This window comes from Pteropus vampyrus, unplaced genomic scaffold, assembly GCF_000151845.1.
Source record: "Pteropus vampyrus isolate Shadow unplaced genomic scaffold, Pvam_2.0 Scaffold33, whole genome shotgun sequence".
NCBI classification, from domain to species: domain Eukaryota; kingdom Metazoa; phylum Chordata; class Mammalia; order Chiroptera; family Pteropodidae; genus Pteropus; species Pteropus vampyrus.
In genome coordinates this window covers 8,814,655-8,835,295 of record NW_011888814.1, presented here as the reverse complement: position 1 = coordinate 8,835,295, position 20,641 = coordinate 8,814,655, and the positions used below count along the sequence as shown (strand labels likewise).

The 20,641-nt window shown below is 36.7% G+C and overlaps 1 protein-coding gene across 1 annotated transcript in view; it reads right to left on the bottom strand.

Annotated features, from left to right (window-relative positions):
• AHCYL2 (adenosylhomocysteinase like 2) overlaps window positions 1–20,641 on the bottom strand; it is a 141,686-nt gene extending 121,045 nt beyond the window's left edge. Inside the window, exon 1 of the mRNA XM_023528950.1 lies at window positions 20,199–20,641. Within this exon, the coding sequence (XP_023384718.1) occupies window positions 20,199–20,564 (366 nt within the window). The 5' untranslated portion in view covers window positions 20,565–20,641. The remainder of the gene's footprint in view (window positions 1–20,198) is intronic.

The following is a 20,641-nucleotide window of genomic DNA, read 5'->3' as shown; positions in this document are numbered from 1 at the left end:
TCTCTCCTGTAAAACATATCAAATAACTTTGTATGCTTTTCTCTTGTTAATCTGTGTTCTGTCGATCTAATTTACAGGGCTCCGGCCAGAGAGTCAAGGAGAATAGTAGAAAAAAAAAATGTTCCCTCCTCTATAGTTTCGGTGACTATGAAGAGAGGTCCAGGACACCCCACTCACCCCAGAAACCATTATAAAAAATCCTGGGGCAACTTACAAAAGCCAGTGAAAGGTAAGAATTCTCACCAAAGTCAATCTACCCAGATTTCTGTCTGCAGTGTCTGGTTGAGGAAGGAAGGTGAACTTCGCCCTGTCTCTTCTTTTCCAAAATCATATTAGCAGGGGTAAAAAATTTGTAAGTTAGTTCTCTGGATTGCGACTCGTGTGAATTTGGTTTTGGATACCCACTGGTTACTGATCTTAGCCTCCTAGAAATAGTCACTGTTTTCCTGTCCCTCTGTCATCTGTGTCCTTTGTCATAAGGAGGTCCTTCATACCACCTGTAAAGACAACATAAGTCTTTACTTTCATAGACTTTCTTTGAGAATAACTATAGTTTTGGGGTGGGTATGCATCTTTTGCAGCATCTTCTTTGAGAATGCCTCTTACATTCATATTTAAATCATAAAAAGGCTTATTGGCTTGAAGTCACATAGAAATAGGTATATCTTTGAAGATTTGGACTTTTATATCTAAAATGAATTTTAGACAGCATGCATCCTAAACAAATGTCCTATTGGTACCTATGGGAAGATAAAATTGGGGGTGGGGGGAAAAAGAAAAAGAAAATGTCCAGGAGAATGCCTTGGCTGCTCTGAGGAGGAAAAAAATTCCTGCAACAAGATTAGGAGGCAAGATCAGACAAAGCAAACTTGAGATTTACGTTAACACTAACATTTGAAAATAGTTTTGACAAAGGCCCAGAAAATGCACAGTCCTTTCCATGGTAAGCCCCTTGCAAATATATTTTAGACTCCCACCACAAATAATTTCTTGGACTGTTTGTGCCGAGAGAGAAAGAGGGAGAGAGAGAGAGGGAGGGAGGGAAACAAGTTATAATTACCCCAGATTTCTGACAATAAGCAATTATGGCCCTGAATTCCTTCTTAAAGAAAGCACATCCTTTGAGGTGCCTTTGAGGTGTAAATTTTCTACCCTTTTTTCTCTAAGACCTGAGAGTCATCTCTTTGAAATAGAAACTTTCAAGGAGTAACTCTTGCCTCCCAACCCTAAGGGGAAAAAAATTAAAGAGGTTTTACCAAAAGCAACTATTTCTGTTTCCAGAATCACTTGCCAAAATTTAGTCCACAGCCTCCATAAGAATATTTATCAAGGACAAACAAAAATTGTAAAGGTCTTCTCCACAAATATTGGTTAAAAAACAACTTTAGCAATCACTGAGCAGGTAACCTTAACTTGTTCCATCCACCGGAAACACACTTGGATTAAAAAAAAATAAGGTAAAGATGAGAATTAACTCTTATATAAATTAGCGAATTATATGTTTATGTATTCATAACTAACTCATGGCTAAGATTTAGAATGAAAACTACAAGATCTGTTTATATCTGTAGGAATGTTTTTAAATGTTCTGTACGTATGTATGTATATATGTATGTTATGGATATGTAATATTTTCTACCTCCAGATGGTATTATAGAATTTATCAAATCCTTTAAAGGAGTTCTATTCAAATTGGCCTAGAGATAAATGAATGCTTATAAAAATTAAGTGCTCCAAAAACTCTCAGAAATATAATCCAAATGCTCTTTTCAAGTTCACGTGCTCTGGGAAAATCTTTGGTAAAAAAATAGTTTAATATTTTTGTGACTCGTGTGAATTTGGTTTTGGATACCCATTGGTTATTGATCTTAGCCTCCTAGAAGGTTTTTAATAAAAACCTTCAGAGTTTTCATTGTTAAATAAAATGCAGAAATACAATCTTTTCAACCGAGGTTTACTAGTCAACAAGCTGATATTAGCTCATCTAGATGTTTAGGATTATAAAACTATAAACCCAACCCAAGAACAAAATGCACAATGAAAATGAATTTCTTGATGTACATCAAGAACAGCAGTAAAAAAAAAAAAGCCATGTTTAACTTTTTAGATGCTTTGCTTCTGCAATTTTTTGATACCTATCTGATTTGTCAACAAGAAAAAAATAACTTACAATGATGCAATTATTTAATGTCACATGGAATTTTGTTTAAAAAATTGATAATTTTAAAATTATTATTAAAATAAGCATAATCGTTAAAAACAATTAAATAGATGTAAGTGGGATAAAAGTTTATAAGTAAACGTTTCAACAATATTTGTTTTATGTTTACTTAAAAAGCTTCTAAAATCTTTTTTGATAACTTGAAACCTTAAAGCTATAGTAAATTAAATGATGGATATTCATTAAATATGTCTAGATCTAGCTCCAAATAAGATAAAATATTGAAACTTTAACTGCTAAGTATGTATAAGTATATCTACTTATGGCTTCTTAATTTTTACAGAAAGTCAAAGATATTTGGGGCTGTTAGTAAACATGTCCTTCACCACATTGAAAAATCGTACTATGAAGAAACAGCATATATCTATTTAGAAAAATGAGATGGTATATTCATAACATTTGCTAATCTGCTACAGAATGCTGGTATGTGACAGGCAATTCACCATTATCTACTTCCTAGTTTTCTCAGTAAAGGAAAGGTTACTAGTGGTTAAAAATGATAATAAATATATGTAAGTGAAATTACTAGACAGAGTTAAAAAAAACCACCTCTGTATGCAAAGTATGCAGATTAAGTAAGATGTGTTTTTGGCAAGTAAAGGTATGAGGTATGAAGGATATGTTTTTGTTAAGGAAAAAGAGAACAATTTTGTCATAAAGTTGAACAACTGGTTGTTCCAGAATAAGAAAGATGAACTAAAAAATTAAATGGATTTTTAAAAATGTAGAAGTTTGTGGAAAAGTAATTTTATATGTGCTCAGACTGCAAGAATGAAAGCATTTCTTTATAAGTTTAAAAAAAATGATAACCTTAATATCAAAAATGTACTGACACAAAACTAGAATGACAAAGTTTTCGTGGATTATTGGTCTGTTCTGATTAAGAAATCTGGCTAGGAAACAAGACTGTATCTTACCAAAATAATTTCCTATACTTCGTGTTGTTTTTATCATGTCTTTGATTACTAAAAAAAAAAAAAAAACTGAGTCTACCCAGTTTTGAAGGAGCTAAAGGGTGTGTGTGTGTGTGTGTGTGTGTGGATGTGTGTGTTTAACAGATATGTTACTTCCTATATTTGTCTTTAAAATCTTTTTATTATCACTTTGGTTAAATGAACAAGTATCGTTTCATAGCAACCTCTTACCCTATTTAATCAAATGTTCAAACCTTCTGACGTTTTTGCCAAACCTAAAATCAAATTCTAAATGAAGTCTTTCTGACCTTGAATTAATCTGAGATTTCCCAGAGGCCCCCTGGAAAAGATCAAAGGATTTGTTCTTTTACCTTATTAAGAGAAATGTTAAAAATAATAAATTCAGTTTATTTGATATATTAAATTACATGGAAAACACTGTCAAATAAAAAGAGATGTTTAAGCTTCCCTAGGTTATATTTTTATGGGTAAATGTTGTTAATATAGGTATTCCATAAATTGTATAAAGTTCATAGGAATTTGTCAACACCCTCACTGTCAGATTATCATGTTAAAATGTTATATGCCATAGAAATAACCAAATTTTCTTATCAAATAAACTCCCATCAGACCTTTAACCTCAATCATTTTAAGTCTTTTGTCATCCACAGGTAGTTTTTGTATTATTCTTCTCAAATAACATTTGGAACTGCTAACCCCAAATCAAACAGAACAAGAATTAATTACACGGGAACTGATTTTTTTATGCCCTTCTCATTTGAAACTTTGCTGGCTCTTTAATGTCCTATTTTCCAGCTATAAGGAACTCCTTTTCCTTTTCTTTTAAGCTATCTATATCTTACGGCAATTTAATAGATCATACCTTGGTAAACAAAAATAAAACATTTATCTTTTCTCCCTGCCAGATCCCTCCAGAATTTGGAAACTCTTGTTAAGTGTTCTTATTTTCCTATTTTCATAGCAATGTAGGTATTTTAATAAGTTCGATAAGAATCTATTCCCCTTGTAACAGGATCTAATTGGAACACTGGTTACATTACCAAGATTTTGACTGGAATATCATATTTAAGGATGTTGTAAACCAGATATGAGTAGACAACATTAAGAATAAAGTTTGACTTTATGGAGCCAATGCTTACAAAGTCCTCTTGAAAAAACCAGCCTGGTACCCAGCTTACAGAGTTCCTGGCCTCACAGGTCAGAAAGTAAGGTCACTTTCTGCCAGGCCCAGGAACCTTAAGAGAGCTTGGGGATCTCAAGAAGAGAAGAGTTCACTCAAATCTATAGGTATTGCAGGTGAAATCTGGTGTTGTGTTCCTAATTTGGCTTCCTAACCTTGAGGGGTTTTTAAAAATCTAATCTGAGATTCTTTATGAAAAGTTCCAATAAAGCAAACTTTTAAAGGCCTGTGTGATCATTACTATTCTTGGTGCATTTATGTAAATAATCAGGCCAAATCTAATGAGACCGGGATCATTTTGTAAAAAAATAACCTTACTCTGGCTATCTTGATCAACAAGCGGGATGACTGTAGAGAGAAACTTTTATGTTTCAATGGAAAACCATAGTACATGCCTATGGGTTCTCAATTCTTCTAGTTTCCTCAAATATCTGGCTAGAACTCTCCAAACATTCCCAGTTGTTCCCCCACCCTCCTGACTTGGTGTCACTAAGAACTAAAACTGCCCTTTTCGTGAAGCCCTAGAAGCTAAAGGTAGAAAACTCGACATAAACTTCAAAGAAATCACCACAATAGATCATGTCCAGACAACTTTGTACCTGCTGCTATGTATGCCACTCAGAAAGTTGACTGGAGGGGAAGCAGATGGGGTAAAAGGGGTCAAATATGTAGTAAAAGAAAGAAATCTAACTATGAAGAGTGAACACACAATGCAATATACATATGCCTTACTGCTAAATTGTACACTTGAAACTTACTGGATTTCGTTAACCAATGTCACCATAATAAGAAAGAAAAGAAAGAAAAGAAAAGAAAATAGAAGAGAAGAGAGAAAAGAAAAGAAAAGAAAAGAAAAGAAAAGAAAAGAAAAGAAAAGGAAAGAAAAGAAAAGAAAAGAAAAAAGAAAAAAGAAAGTTGACTGGACTACCCAGTGCTACCACCAGAGACATTCAAACTAAAAACAGGTAAATTCATCAGCTTGCCGCTGCCTATCTTCACTTCACAATCTAAAGATGCTTTGAGCCCAACATCTAGAAATCTTGACTGACTGCCCTCTGGACTCAGAAATTGAGTTTATAGTTTGTTCTAACCATTAACTTTTGTTTTTATAGAACTGCCTCTCATTAAATGCCTGATTGCTCATACCATTTAGAGGCCTAACTCAGGTATGTGCCCTACTCCCGTCTACACTACCGTTTCCTGAGACACAACTGTTTAACTGGACTGACTTATTCCCAGGACTGAGAGACTAGTTCAATGGGTTATGGAACAATCTATCAGCTCAGTTTCTGGGCAGGAGAAATGATGGAGTTTCAGACAGGAGAAATGATGGAGTTCAGGAAACGTAGTCCCCAAATATGATGCTTTGGCATATGACTATTTTAAGCTAAAGGAATTTGAAAAATGGCAAGTGCAGGAAGGACTCTCTGACCTCCCCAGCTCCCCTGAAGCAGGTCATAAGACCCTCATGTGAGAAGTGCTCTCCCTAGACCTGGAATAAAGGAGCATTCTTATCTCCAAAGGCGGAGGGACACCAAGAAGAATCCTAACGAACAGGCTTGCTAAGTTTCCCCCAGTTTACTACCCTGTGGTCCTATCACATTTTCCCATGACTTTCCACTCCTCATCAAATCTAGTATAAAAATAGCCGGGTTTAACCATTTCTACGGTCTTCATTTCCTTAAAAAGGCTTCCACGTTACATAAAACATATTAAATAAATTTGTATGCTTTTCTCTTGTTAATCTGTCTTTTGTCAGTCCAACTTACAGAATCCCAGCCAGCGATCCAAGAAGAGTAGCAGGAAAAAAAAATTTTCTTCCCTTATATTATCAAGCAGTACGAGAAAAACAGATAAACAAATTATGAGCTAATAAGGTCACTGAAGCATCACTGAAGCACTAGAGAATAAGGCTGGGAGCCAAAAATTTCAGCTCAACTCCTGATGAGCAAGTTCTAACAATCCTCCCTGTTGCAGCAAGGTGATAGTCAACAAACAAGAGAAATGGTGACGAGATCTCAAATGCCAAATATAAATTCTTTATTCAAAACAACCCAAGTGAACTGCTAAAATCAGAATATATTTATTAACCAATGACAACTAACAAATGCTGACTCTTCTTCAAAGGAAAAGATTTAGGAGTAAACAACATCACTTTACTAAAATGATATCAACTTCCTACATGATAATCATAACCATCCTTTTCTCAAAATTGGTTATCTCAAAGGTTTATATTTAATTATTGAAGTAAGTTCCTAAAAAATTACCTAAATCAGTCTCATCTGTCTAGGCCTAAAATCTCTCAGAAATGACATTAAAATAGTTTAAAAATAGCACAAATTTACTTTGATTCTACTAAATTGTAAAGGAAAAGAGGTTTCAAAATTTTTAAATGTATATGTGTAAGAGAATAATAATAAACTCAGTAATATTTACCTTAATTACTGAGGAAACTGGAAAATTTTTCTATTTGAGCTAAATAACACACCATACTCTGAAATGCTTTGAGGATTTAAAGAATGAAAATTCATCCTATAGCCAAGCCAATTTACACTAATCACTACTCTTACACAAGTATCACAAAACAAACTGATTTCTTCATTCTTGCACTAGAGATCCTTGCTATCTGCCAGATTCTAACAATACAATGCACAAGACAGACATGGTCTCAGCTCATGCAGAATTTACAGTCTAAGGGATAAGGCACAATCAAAATATCACACACAGACTTATCAATTAAGGTATGTAAACCTGTGTCCCCATCCACGAGGAGGAGAGTGCTACCTATAAACCTTATGGGAACAGATAAAACAACACATTTGGACTACAAAATGAACTACATCTATTAGTCATAAATATATACATTCATGTAGTTTATATACAAACCCGCATATTTTACTTTAAAGAGAAAATGACAGAATCTCTCCTCACTGACATGAAAACCTTAATGAACTTTAAAACAGCATCAGAGGATATAAAGGCTTTATTTATTTATTTATGGTCACAATCTAGGTATCCTAGACTTAAATATAGCACGTACCCTATGAACTGTCAATTTAGAATACTGTTTTAAAAAAATGACTCAAAGTAGGAACTTAAAATATATCAGGTTGCCCAATTCTATAAAACATAAACTTAACATACTTGCCCAAGAAAAATTAAAACATTTCCATACAAAGACTCATTATTTTTCATACCAGCATTATTCGAAATGGCCAAAAGTTAGAAACAATCTAAATGTCCATCAACCAGTAAACTGTTAAACAAAACGTGGTACAGCTATACAATGGAATGCCATTCAGCAATTAAAAGGAAAAACTACTGATACATAAATGAACCTCAAAACATTATGTTAAGTGAAAAAGCTGGATACAAAAGGCCATATATTATATGATTCATTTACATGAAATTTCCAATAGAGGCAAAGTTATAAAGAAAAAAAAGCAAATCGGTGACTATCTGGGGCAAAAAGTAAGAACAGGGACTGACTACAAATGGGCAAAGGAACTTTTGGGGAAAATAGAACTGGACTGTGTTGGTGATTTTAAAACTCTACACACTTTCTATCCATTAGGATGGCTACTATAATTAATTAATAGCAAGTGTTGTCCAGGATGTTGAAGAATTAGAACCCTTGTATACAGCTGGTAGGAACATAAAATGGTGTGGCTGCTCCAGAAAACAGTACAGAAGTTTCTCAAAAAAGTAGAAACAGAATTACCATGTGATCTAGCATTCCACTCCTGTGTATACACCCAAAGAATTGAAAACAGGGATTCAGTCAGGTGCTTGTAAACCTATGTCTATAACAGCATTAAAGTTTAATGTTTGACATACCACATATTAGTAAGTATTCAGAAAACAGGAATTAATACAACCACTTTTGAAAGCAATTTGGGAGTATTTGGTTACGTTGGTAATATCTTAAGCAATTCTGCCTATAAGGGTGTGCACTAGAGAAAAACGATCATACATGTATGACTAAGGATGTTCGCTCCAGTAAAAAAAAAAAAAAAAAAAAGGGGGGGGGATGAGTAAACTGGTACAGTCATACAATGAAGTACTACACAAAAGTAAAAATGAATCAACTAGAACATCTACATATATCAGACTGGCTAAAACTCAGACGAAAGTTGAGTGAAAAAAGTAGGTTGCAAAATAATATCTACTCATACCATTTATATTAAACACACGAAACAGTGCTATATGTTGTTTGTTGATATACAATTGATATTGTTAAACCATATATGCAAAAGTATTAAAACATGAAGGGGAACTATAAACAGCAAAGTCTGGGCAGAAGCTACCTCTGTGATGGGAAGGAGAGAAGGGACAAAAGGGAATGAATAGGTAAGGGGTACAAAAGGGTCCTCAATTTTATCTACAATATTTTCTATCTTTAAAAGTATTTATAGAAAATTCTCCAAAATGCTAACATTTGTTAAATTGGGCAGTGAATACAATTTTATCTTCTATATACCTAGAAAAAAAAATTAAGCAGGCTTCTGGTCAAATGAATACATATACATGTACCAGGCAGCAAGAGAAAAATATTCATCTCTTTTTGGAACCTATATTTGTACAACTACTCTGCTAATGGATCTCTAGAGCCTAACTCGCTCGGAGTAATAGAAACTTTCAAGTATTTAGGTACAAACATGGTACCGTCAAATCTCCTTTTCCTTAACAAGATACTTTTCATAAAAATGCTGCCTGAGGCACTAAAAAATCTGGCTACAAGGATACCAGTGATTGATCAACCAACACAATCAATGTGCCATCCCCCACACACATCAGTGCAGTTTTAAAACCTTTTAACTTACAACTAAATTATTCCCCTGAGTCATTCTTAAGTTTTATCACAGGTCTCTATGCAAATATAATATGAATGACCTGACAAGTAAAAAACCCAAAATTATATCTTTTTCTAGTTTTAACATAATTTTCCCTCTCTGCCCTACATTCTTCAAACCCACACACCCACAGAGGGCTCAGTATGAGTCCTCCACATAGGTACAGTTTTTCTGGATATTCTAATCCTGGGCAGATTTATGTGACGCAGATAGCATTGAGAGAGCATGTTAATTAGTGCCAAGGGGAACTAAGCATGGACTCTTAACCAGCAATCTATGATGAAAACTCCTGAGAGAAAGAGAATGAATAACTTTCTATCTAAGCATGATGAGTATATCAAACAGAAAATTATGCCCAGAACAAGCAGTCCCAGAAACATGAATTCAAATAAAACTGGCTTTGTAGCATTCACTGTTCGGCAGACCCAAAGGCAACCTGTCTGTTTTTGCTTCATTTTCTGGCTCAGTTAAAAGTACCTTGGAGGATATACCTGTCCCTTCTCAAAATAACTATGCAGAACACTACTCAAGTCCCATGAAAATCTGAGCTTTAAGCATTACCTATTGGGTGTCAGTGTGTGTGTATCTCCATGTGGTGGTGGGGTGGGGGGGTCTCTATGTTTTTATGTGGGGGTGGGCATAAGAGTGTATGTGGGTCTGTGTGGGGTGTCTCGATGGGTACATGCAGGGAACTCTGTGGAGATGCATGGAGTTTCTCTGTGTGGGTGTATGGGTGTCTTTGTGTATGGGAAAGGTCTGGCTCGAGAGGTCTTGAGGAGTTCTGTTATATGTGGGGATTTCTGTTTATCTTTGTGAATCTGTGCCTGTTTGTATTTCTATGTCTCCGTGTCTATCAAGTATTTTATTATAAATCTTACAATAAGTTTTATTATAAATTTCTACCCTTCCATAAAATCCTAAAATGATTTTCTTGCCTTTCTACTCTGAGGTTTCATAAAAGAGAAACATAAAATAAAACCACATGCTAAGCCAATATTACTTTACTCATCAACAATGAGTAAAAGTTGAGGTTCTGGTGGGTGTATACTAATCCAGAACCAGAGTTGCCTGAGATTGTGCATTTCTAACAAGCCCCCAAGTGATGCCAATGCTTCTGACCACGGACCAGTCTCAGTAGCAAGGATCTAAAAGATTCCAAACTTAATCAATTGCTTCTAACTATAATTAGAATTCTCATCTAATTTTCCAGAGCATACTCCGACTAACATGTATATTAGATTAGCTCGAGCATTATACATCTGACCATAAATTAGAAGTTATCATTCTGTTTTAAATATGAACTTCTTATAAGTTTGGTTTGAATGAGCCAGTCCTAAGAGGTGAATGATCCTTAAGTGTATTAAAAGTGTGGATTTCTGGATTTGTAACACTAGAATATGGAAACCTCACAAAGGTTCTGCTACATTGCGAAGCCTCCTGGGTGGACAACCAACCAGTTTTCCTAAGGTGATACACTTTGATTTCAATGCTGACTTCTTCAAATTGCAACAATTCCTGCTTCCAGTATTGTTCATATCAAACTAGACTGTATTTATTTTCATATCTACATTCCCCACTCTCTCCTTGAGGGCAAGAATGGTATTTTGCTGATTTAATAACCCTGCCACTTAGCAGTGTTTAACACACCACACATAAACGGTTTTTACACAAAAGAAGTTAACAATGGATTAGAGCAGAGTATTAAACAAGTATCCAGAAGTAGTAAAGTTGCTTCTTTACTTCTACAGTGCAGTCTAGCATAAGCCCTAAAAAAGAATTATCATTAGACCAATCACCTTTTCTCCCTTACAGAAATAGACATAAATGTAGTAAAAATCCGTATTCCATTTCTGCCTCCCGAAGCAGAGTGACTAAAGACTAGACTCAGTCAAGCTTTATCCAACAAAGCTTTGGTTGAAAAAGACACTTTACTTTCCTACCAGGAAAAGAAGTCCTTCTTTAACCTGGAGCAGGTAATGTATTGTCAACTCTGAAAGGCAGATGCATACAATTATCTTATCAGAGCAAAAATTTTCCTCCTACAGTCTCGTCGCACATACTCAATTCCTGGAATACCTTTAAAACAATCAGGTGTCATCTTGGAAAAGGCCCATACAGTTTTACATTTTTCAACTAAGTATAACTACAGAAGTTCCTCTGTAGGCCATTGCTGCATAAGAGATGTATTTGAGAGATCACTGAGACTCCAATTTCTATCCAAACATAATCTAAATCCACTAAACAATAATAACTATGTTTACTTTAAACAATAAAATTTGCTAAAATAGCAAGTGCTTCTATGAATAACTCATTACAAGCACCAAGTTGGTAGTACTAGGATAGCAATTTTTAGTTAAATAGACACTGTCTTTAAACTAAAGTTACTTCTGTCTTCAAACTAAAGTTACTTCTATGTGTCCAGCTAAAAGTTAAGATACTGTCTTCAAACTAAAGTTACTTCTATGTGTCCAGCTAAAAGTTAAGGAATAAAAACAAGAAGGACAAGTTAAAGAGAAAGAAACAGAACAAACTCAAAATAGTAAAATATTAAATTTTGTTTGGAAACAAAAGAGCTATCTTACATTACAAATAGTCTCTATCATATATTACAAGCAAAGATAAATTCCAGATGGATTGAAGCCAAAATATATTAATGCAACCATAAAAACAGTTGAAAAAGAATTTATTTGTACACCTGGGGTAAGAAAGGCCATTCTAAGACACAAAATGTTTAAGCCATAAAGGAAAAAACTGCCAATCTGACTACACAAAAACTTTTTAAATAATAAAGTTACAAGTCAACAAGAAAAAGAATAGGAAAAAATGTTGGTACATATACAGAAAGAATTAATATCCAGAATATACAAAGAATTCCTACAGGCCTATATGAAAAAGACAAGTCAATAAGGAGAGCAGAAACCTATTTTGGTCACTGTTGTATCTCCAGGACTCGGCACACAGCAGTCACTCAATAAATTTTAATGAATAAATATAAACAGGCAATTACAAGAAAAAGAATATAAACTGCCAATATATGCACACACACACAAAATCTCATAATAAGCAAGAAAAATGCCAGTAAATACAACAATAAAAAATTTTCCTCATAAAAGAGAAAAACATTCAGTATTGGTGAAGGTGCAGTGAAAGAGCTGTCTTGGATATAGTCAGTTATGTGTTAAGTGGTACCGCATTTTGAAGGCAACATGACATTGTGTATTAAGTTTAAAACGTGGATATCTTTCAACTCCAAAATTCTACTTTTAGTTATCTATCCTAAAGAAACACTTACATATACACACAAAAAGAATGCACATAGTTACTACAGCACAGTTTATAAAGTTAACAATTTAAGTTAAATGTGCATCAATAGAAAACGGTACAGACTTTGGAAGTCAATTCAGCAGTTAAAAAGAATGAGATAGATATGTACTGACATGTAAAAAGCACCAAGACATGCTATGCTGTTAAGTTAAAAAAAGTAACCTGCAAAACAATGTATATATAGTGCACTTTTATTTATGTACAAATTATTATAAAACTATAAATCTCTCTATTTACAAATATAAATGTAAAGTCAGAGAAAAAGCCAAGAAAGACAAACTGAGAGTAAAGGTCACCTCTGGGGAGGGGAATGAGATTGGCTAAGGGACAAGGAAGGACTCTGCTTTATTAGATTTAATTATTTTACAAGAATATATGAAAGCATGACTTGTGTAATTAAAAACAATTTTTCAAAGAAAGGAAAAAATAATGTAAATCCCATTTACTGATATGAAGCAAATAAGAACAATATTTGGAGATTAGACAGGGAGATAAAAATTCCACTTTGGACATGTTAGTTTTGAAGTCCGAATGCAAGTAGGCAGTTATACACACACAAGACTGGCATTCAGAAAAGGAGTCTTGGCTAAAGGAATCATGTGAGGAGTCGTTGGTATGTAGATGATACTCAAATGCACAGGAATGGTGTGGATGACTTAGGGAGAAAACACAATGGAAAGAGCAGAGGTCCCAGGATCAAGGAGAAAGAGCCAACAAAGAAAACTGAGAAAGAGCAGCCAGAGAAATAAGAGGAAAACTAGCAAAGAGCAGCATCCTGGAAGCCAAGGGAGGAGACTGTTTTGGTAAGAAGTTGGTGTCAGATGCTGCCAAGAGGTCTGACATGAGGGCTGAAAAAAACGGACGGCCATGTTTCCCAACCTGATGGACATTAGCAAATTTAGCAAGAGGGCTTTGTTTAGTTCAGAGTATAAGAGCTGGAGTGGGCTAAAGAGTTCATGGGAAGAAAAAAAGTATATATAGCATGTATTGAAAACTCCTTTAAGAAGCTTAGCTGTGAAAGTTGTGGAATAGGAGTAGCAGAAAGGAAATATGGGGGTCAGAGGGCAGGGTTTTCAAATTGGGAGAGATGAGAGCAAGTTTAAATACTACAGGAAAGGCTCTAATAGAGGAAATAACCAAAGGAAGAAGATCTTTAAGAAGACAACAGACTGTGGTTAGAGCACCTGTGGAGGGACTGGTCTTTGATACAATGAAGGACACTTCCTCTATCATAACAGGTGGAAGGTGTAAGAGATAAGCCCCAGATACAGGTAGATTCGTAGATTTGGGAGGTACAAAGATAAAGGAATTCCCTTTGGGTAGCTTCTGTGTTTATAATAAAGTATAAGGCATATCACTGGTTTAAAATGAATACATGAGACATTAGAAATAGAGATAGTATGAGGCCCTGGGTTCGATCCCTGGCATCTCCACAAAAAAAAGAAAAAAAAAAAAAAAAAAGAAATAGAGATAGTATGAAAAATCATTTCTAGTGAGTGGGAAAGTGAACTTACTAGAGAAATGTCTAACATTGCTAGGTAATGTTGATTATGCATGAGGTTGACAATTATGAATCTGTAGTGACACTGATCTGCCTGGTTTTCTGATTTTTCTCTAGCAACTCTCAGCTCCATGGATGCAAACAACTAAAACGGCAGATAGGTTCAACCAGTGCATCACTCAGAGTTCCACAAATAGAAAGAATTTACAGAAACGATATGAGGTAACTTTCAGAGCAGAGAATCTGCTTCAGGGCAACACAGCTAAATATTCTACCCAAAATCACACACGAAATGGGCTTGGGAAAGATGTGTTTGCTAATGCCAAGCAGGAGATGCTGAAGTTTAGTCTGTGTCGTTATAGTTCTGGATACTAGGTGCCACACTAACTATACCCCGACTGTTGCCTCTAAAACTTGATCTTGCGGCTAGAGGCTGAGACCACATAGGGATTTACTGATAATGGGCGGGACAAGCTATAGATCCTGAGATCCAAAAGGTTCCACAGAGCAGTCTTAGCAGCACCCCAGGTGCAGTAGCTTAAGCAGATTTCACATGTGAGTTTGGTCAGTGGAGCAGGGGGTTGGCAGTGCGGTAAAGCCTCTCACTGTTGCTTTAAGCAGTGTTTCATCTCACTAACCTCAACATTATCACAGATTAGCAAAGCCTTGGGCAAGTCAATTACTCTTTAAGCCTATATTTTCTCACCTGTAAAATAATAATATTCATCTGATAAAGTTGTTACAATTAGATGTGATAGATATATGGCTGGCAGAAAGTAAGTATTCAGTAAATGGTAGCCATAAGTAAAGTGTTATAACCGAAGCCAAAAGGAGTTTCCAAGAAAAGGTAATCAACAGTATCTAATCTTCAGAGTGATCAGAAGGGTTCACATTGGAGCACTGCACGAGATACTTTGTAGGGAAAATGAAACCAATTTTAGTATCAGGTTACTTAACTTTCAATGATAGTTTTGCAGTATTCCGAAAGGCTGTAAGGAATAGCTTGATTCACTGTTCAAGAAATTCCACTAGCAGCTCTAAAACCTCTGTACCCTTCTTTACAGGTTCAGGGCTAAGAACCAGGTGCCCAAACAGATACATTTCCACTAGAAAAAATAAGATACTGCCAGCTATTAATACGGTGTCTAAGAAGAAAAGTGGCTTATTGAATTATTGGAGAACATAGCTGGGGAAGAAGGGGACTGAAAATTATACACGTCTTAAATTATTTAATTTAATCAAAATAGTTTTAGACTCAGACTTAGAACAGTTACTATTTAACTCACACCACTTTCTCCTTTGCTCAGCTCTCACCAGATCTCGGGCCATAGGTCACTCAGACTACAAAAAGCTCCTACAAATTCCATAGAAACCTGATCAAGCTTACTAAACCACATATTGGGTAAACTGAATTTCAGCTCCTCTAATTGTGCATACCACCTGAACACAATGGCAGAGCAGTAGACCAGGGCAACTGCCAACAATATTCTCCCATTCACCTCAGTTGTACTTCTCTAAATTACTTAAACAAGAACCACCAGAAAGAAACTGCACATTCTTTATAAACTCAAAAAAGAGTCTGAATAAAGAATCCAACAAATCTCTCTCTCTTTTTTTTTTTATTATTGGTGGGGAGGGGAACACTTTCCAGAAAATGGTTTAATAATGAAATTCACTCTCCCTTTTTCATGGACTATCCATTTCCTGAATTAAGTGGACATTAAGGACCTAAGTTCTACCTCAGGACATCAAGTACACAAATGCAACTTCAGCCCTGAGCAACCTCCTAAAACAGCTCTTAATGGTCAATCTTTCCTAAGTCCAAGGTGAACACAATACACAAATTATACTAATATTAAATAAGCGCTGCCTTCTCAGAGTTTCATAAATGTTCACATAAATATATGGTAAAGCCACTGAACAAGTTTAATAAATGAAAAGAAACTACCTGTTAGTGCAATAACAAAAACATACATACATATACATACACACACACACACACACACACACACACACAAAACACAAATTAAGGTTTAAAAGATTCAATCTAAGTTTTGAACAGAGATTTTTCAATTAAAAAGCAACAGAGTTTGGCCTTTGGAGTCAAACAGATTTCTATCAGCTCTATCACATTTCTAAATGTATAACTCTGAGACAAATTCCTTAATCTCTTCAATAAAACAAAATCCTCAATAAAACAAAGATAACCTACCTATCCTTGAGAGCTCTTAAAAGGATTAAATAAAATAGTATATGTAACATTCTAATACAACACCTTGTACATGGCAGGAATATGTAACAGTATGCTTCCCTTCAAACTTGCAAAAGGTTTAATTAGAAATTCATAGAAAAGGTGGGACTTGAACAGGGAAAAATAGCTCGACAGGAAGGGGAAGCATATTCCTCAGGTACTCCTGATTTATTTATAAAGTAAAAATAAAGTTCTCACATTATCAATAAATTACTAACGTGAAAATGCATCATTCATCTTTAAATGCGTTTCTCTATATCAGATGCTCTTCTTCCTTTCTTCTAATTTTACAATTCTTTGAGGTTCTACATTTGTGCAATTTTTTCCGTCCTCTTCCTAAAGCCCTGACTCAGACCCTCCTTCGATTCTCAGATGACGTACACCTAAAGCCAGACACACATACCTTTGAGTTCACATGTATTCTGAAAGTCTTCTGGGAGAAGACTAGAACTCAGCATGTAACAAGTTAGAATCAGTACAGCACATTGAAAAGGACATGGGCTTTGGAAACAGAAAAAGGTTTAAGACAGAGATTTAAGTCCTACCTCAGCTACTTTCTAGATGTATAACCTTGGGCAAGGCACTTCATCTCTCTGGACCTCATTTCCTTAAATGTAAAATGGAGATAACGCTATCTATATCTCATTGTGTTATTGTCAGGATTAGAAAACTGCCTATAACAATTCCTGGCATATAAAAAGTCCAATTAATGGTAGCTCTTCTTAGGGTCAATATGCCAATAGCCTTACTAAACATTTTCAAGACTGTACTTTTCTAACGGGCAAAAGGAGTCACACGCTCCCACATTCCCATGCCTAGATCCAAAAAGTTCCATTTTGTTAATCTATAATTAACTAAATCAAGAGCTTAAGGAATTCAAGTCAAGAAAGCACTAACATGGCTCAACTCATCCTCTGCTGACAGCAACAAAGCCAGTGCAAAGTGGATACGTTTGCCCCAAAAAAAAAAAAAAAAACTCTGCTTGAACATGATCATTACCAATACTGACGTAAGCACAAACTAACTGCGGTTCTTGCGTGCTCAGACTTATTGTCAGAAGGTTTTAACTTTTCTGAAATAAATCCTCTTCTGCCTGGTTTTCCCTGCTATGCTATGACATTCCTATTACTCCATATTTAAGAATGCAGGGAAGAAATTCTCCCAACTTTACTACTCCATTCACTGTAGAACTTATCTTCTCATTTCGCAAATCATTTCTTATAGAAATTTTTGGTTTGTTGGATTCACTTGATGTGAACTTATGAATAAAGACAAATATACCAGAGCCACAATGACAAGATCTGGTCTCCAGAGCACAAGTTAACACGACGTAACTTGTGCCAAAGATAAGATGTGACCGAGTAACCTGCACACCATATGTTCATTCTCATTAACTGCTGCGCTTGGGAATTCTGGCTCTTGTAAAAAGTTTATTTCCCTTGTGTGGCTGAGCAGAAGAACAGAACGAAGAAAAATGATGACAGATACCTGAATGGAGTAAGGGAAGCCATCAACGGAAATGTGACTTAAGATAAATAAACTTGTATGTGACAGTTACTAAATAAAAGCAACAGTTACCAGTTATATAGCCCAAGGCAGCTATTTCGATTCCTACAGTCTCTCCCCAAACTGTATAAAAGCAGAAGAGTCAAGGTCAGAGTTATTAAACAAACAATCTAAGAATAAAGAAAGGCTCAACAAATCAAAATGTCACACTGTAATCCTTGTTGAGGTGACTTTCAACCTAGGGAAAGAAGGGCAGTCTTGTGCACTTATTTTAATTTAGTCAATTCAGTATCGAGAAAGTTAAAGTTTCTGAACCCAAAAAAGCAGCTTGGCAATGCCTTTGGTTGTGTCATATAGCTGCATCCTTGCCCCACAGTTTTACCCGCTTAACTTCCAGCAGAGAAGTTGTTTTTTTGGTTGCAATTAACATTGTAGGGCAAGCTCAGCCCTGTCTTCCATAGCCTTGAGGTGCTGAGTAAATCTAGAATCATGGAACCTACATTTTGATGCTGGAAAAACAGGAAGAAGGCGGTTCAGCAACAAAGAAAATGGTCAAGAAGCACATCTAGAATTAAGAAAAACAAACTGATATGCTGGCCTGTGATTTTACTTCTTTATATAGAATCTATTGACTTGTGTGTACCTTTTGGAGGTCATAGTTGCATGCACTTAAGCTATAATGGAAGGAGTAATAAAATAAAATCAATTCTTAATAATAATAGCTATCATTCTTAAGCCGCTACTATATGTTGCAAGTTCAATTCTAAAGCCCTCTACACATATTCCTAAACCTCTTATTAGTATCCTCATTTTATAAAGGAAACTAAGATTTAGAAAATTTGGAAATGACCCAAAAGTACCATTCAGGTTATCTGTCAGCGTACCAGGATTCAAACCAGGTCTGCTGTCTGTAAATTCTGTGTTCCAAAAACAATTGTTAAACATTCTTACCTTCGAGAGATCTAATCAAATTACAGATTTTACACAAAAAGACCCTAATCACAGAGCAAAGATTTGGCCAAAGTTATAAAACAAGTGAACTAGTCAGAAACATCTTTCAGATTTCCAGACTCATATCTAGGTACTACCAGGACTGGTGCCTGTGCTGCCTCTCTTTCCTCCTATAATTTCTCCCAGAGGAATTTCATACTTCAAATGACAAGGACACAGTCCTAAAGCATCACTAAACAACTTTTTTCTGACACTGTTTATCACCTATATTTGGGTAATTAGGATGAAAGGGTTAACTGCTTTATATTTTAATCAGGAGGTTATTACAATAAAAGTTAGGCTGGATCCAAGGTTCCAATTCAGCTGAATCCTACTCAGTGAAACCAACACAGACTTCACATCACTTTAGTGCTGTTCTGATAAAGCAATTAGAAATCGTTCACACACACACAAAAATCACTGTGTTCATATTGTACCTTGGAAATTAGAGCCAAAATCCTTTTTTATATGATCCACATCTGTCTTTTCCAATATTTGCCCCCTTTTTCCTGTGCTGATTTAGCTTTATGAAAGGAAAGACACGCAGAGCCATTGCAAGAGTAATACGGAAGTAACATACATCTAGGCATACTTAATACTTGGTGCTCCGAGGCTACTGCCTCTTCAAAACTATGTCTGAAAGAAGCTGATAGCTGAGACAGAAAGCCCCAGCATGATCGCTGTTCCCCAAAATAGAGGCATTTCTTTCTAACACTTTCAGATCATAATTTTAAAAAAATGAAACAATAAAACAATCGTTCTTTTCACAGTCTAATAATCCTGGTGGCCAACTACTGAGCAGAGAGAACAAACCTCTGAAGAGTGAAGAGAATCTCTCCATTACCCTTCCACATTCAGAGAACATAAAAGGATATTGCAGTATCTGGAGTGAAGTGCACCGCATCAGTACTGTTCTATAGAAGCGGTTGACCACAGAAAGGCATAAAGTCATCGTCTGTACGGAAACCAGACAACTGAGGATTTCAATGCGAGGTAACTACTGCTTACTCCTACAATGATCAGGTCTTTCCATCCTATTGCTGGGTGAACTCTCATAAATGGTAAGTAAGGTTTTCCCATACCATCGGGGTCTTCTCCCGGGACAGTCTGGAAAATAACACGGGAGTATGTTGGGGGTGCAGAGAGGGGCAGTACTAGGTGCCCCTCCTCTCCGTGCCCATTCCAAGTAGTAGGAGAGAGCGCTACCTCCATGTTATTCATAGCAAAGTACGGCCGTGGTGCCTGGAGTCTCCGCTCCCCAGCACTAGGAGCCGGGTGGGGCCATCTCTGAGAGGGTGGGTTTAAGGGGAAAGGGGTCTCCTTGCTTGCGTGATCAGAAAGGAGGACGTTGAGAGTGGTGCTGCGGCGCCGAAAGGATCTGCGTGCGGTTCCCCCTCCCTTCCTCTCTCTCCACGAGAGGCAGCCCGGCCCCAATACCTTCTTGACTGTGCGCGGCGCCTCGGTGACGGTGCCGTCGGGGCTGACTAGGGCCTCGCCGCCGTCGCGGTGCCGCTGGTGCTGGTGATGAGGGTCGCTCCGCTTCATGGCCGACGCCTGAGGCACTTTCCCGGCGGCAGGGCTGAGAGCAGCGGCGGGCCCCGAACCCGGGCCAGGGGCCGGGGGCCGCTCAGCGGCGGGAGCTGGAGCCTCGGGGTCCCCGCCGCCCGCTGGGGGGCCCATGGCGCTCACGGCCGCTGTGCTCAGTCCCAGTTGTGGCTCCGCTTCGGAGGGGCTCAGGTCCTTCAGCTCCACCTCAGGTACCTTCGCGGCAGCTGCTGCTGACACTACCTGCACCGACATCATCGCCTCCCCTGCAACCGCCGACTCAGACACCAGCTCCAGCTCCTGCTCGGCCCCGCCTCCCGCCTCCCTTCCCCTTC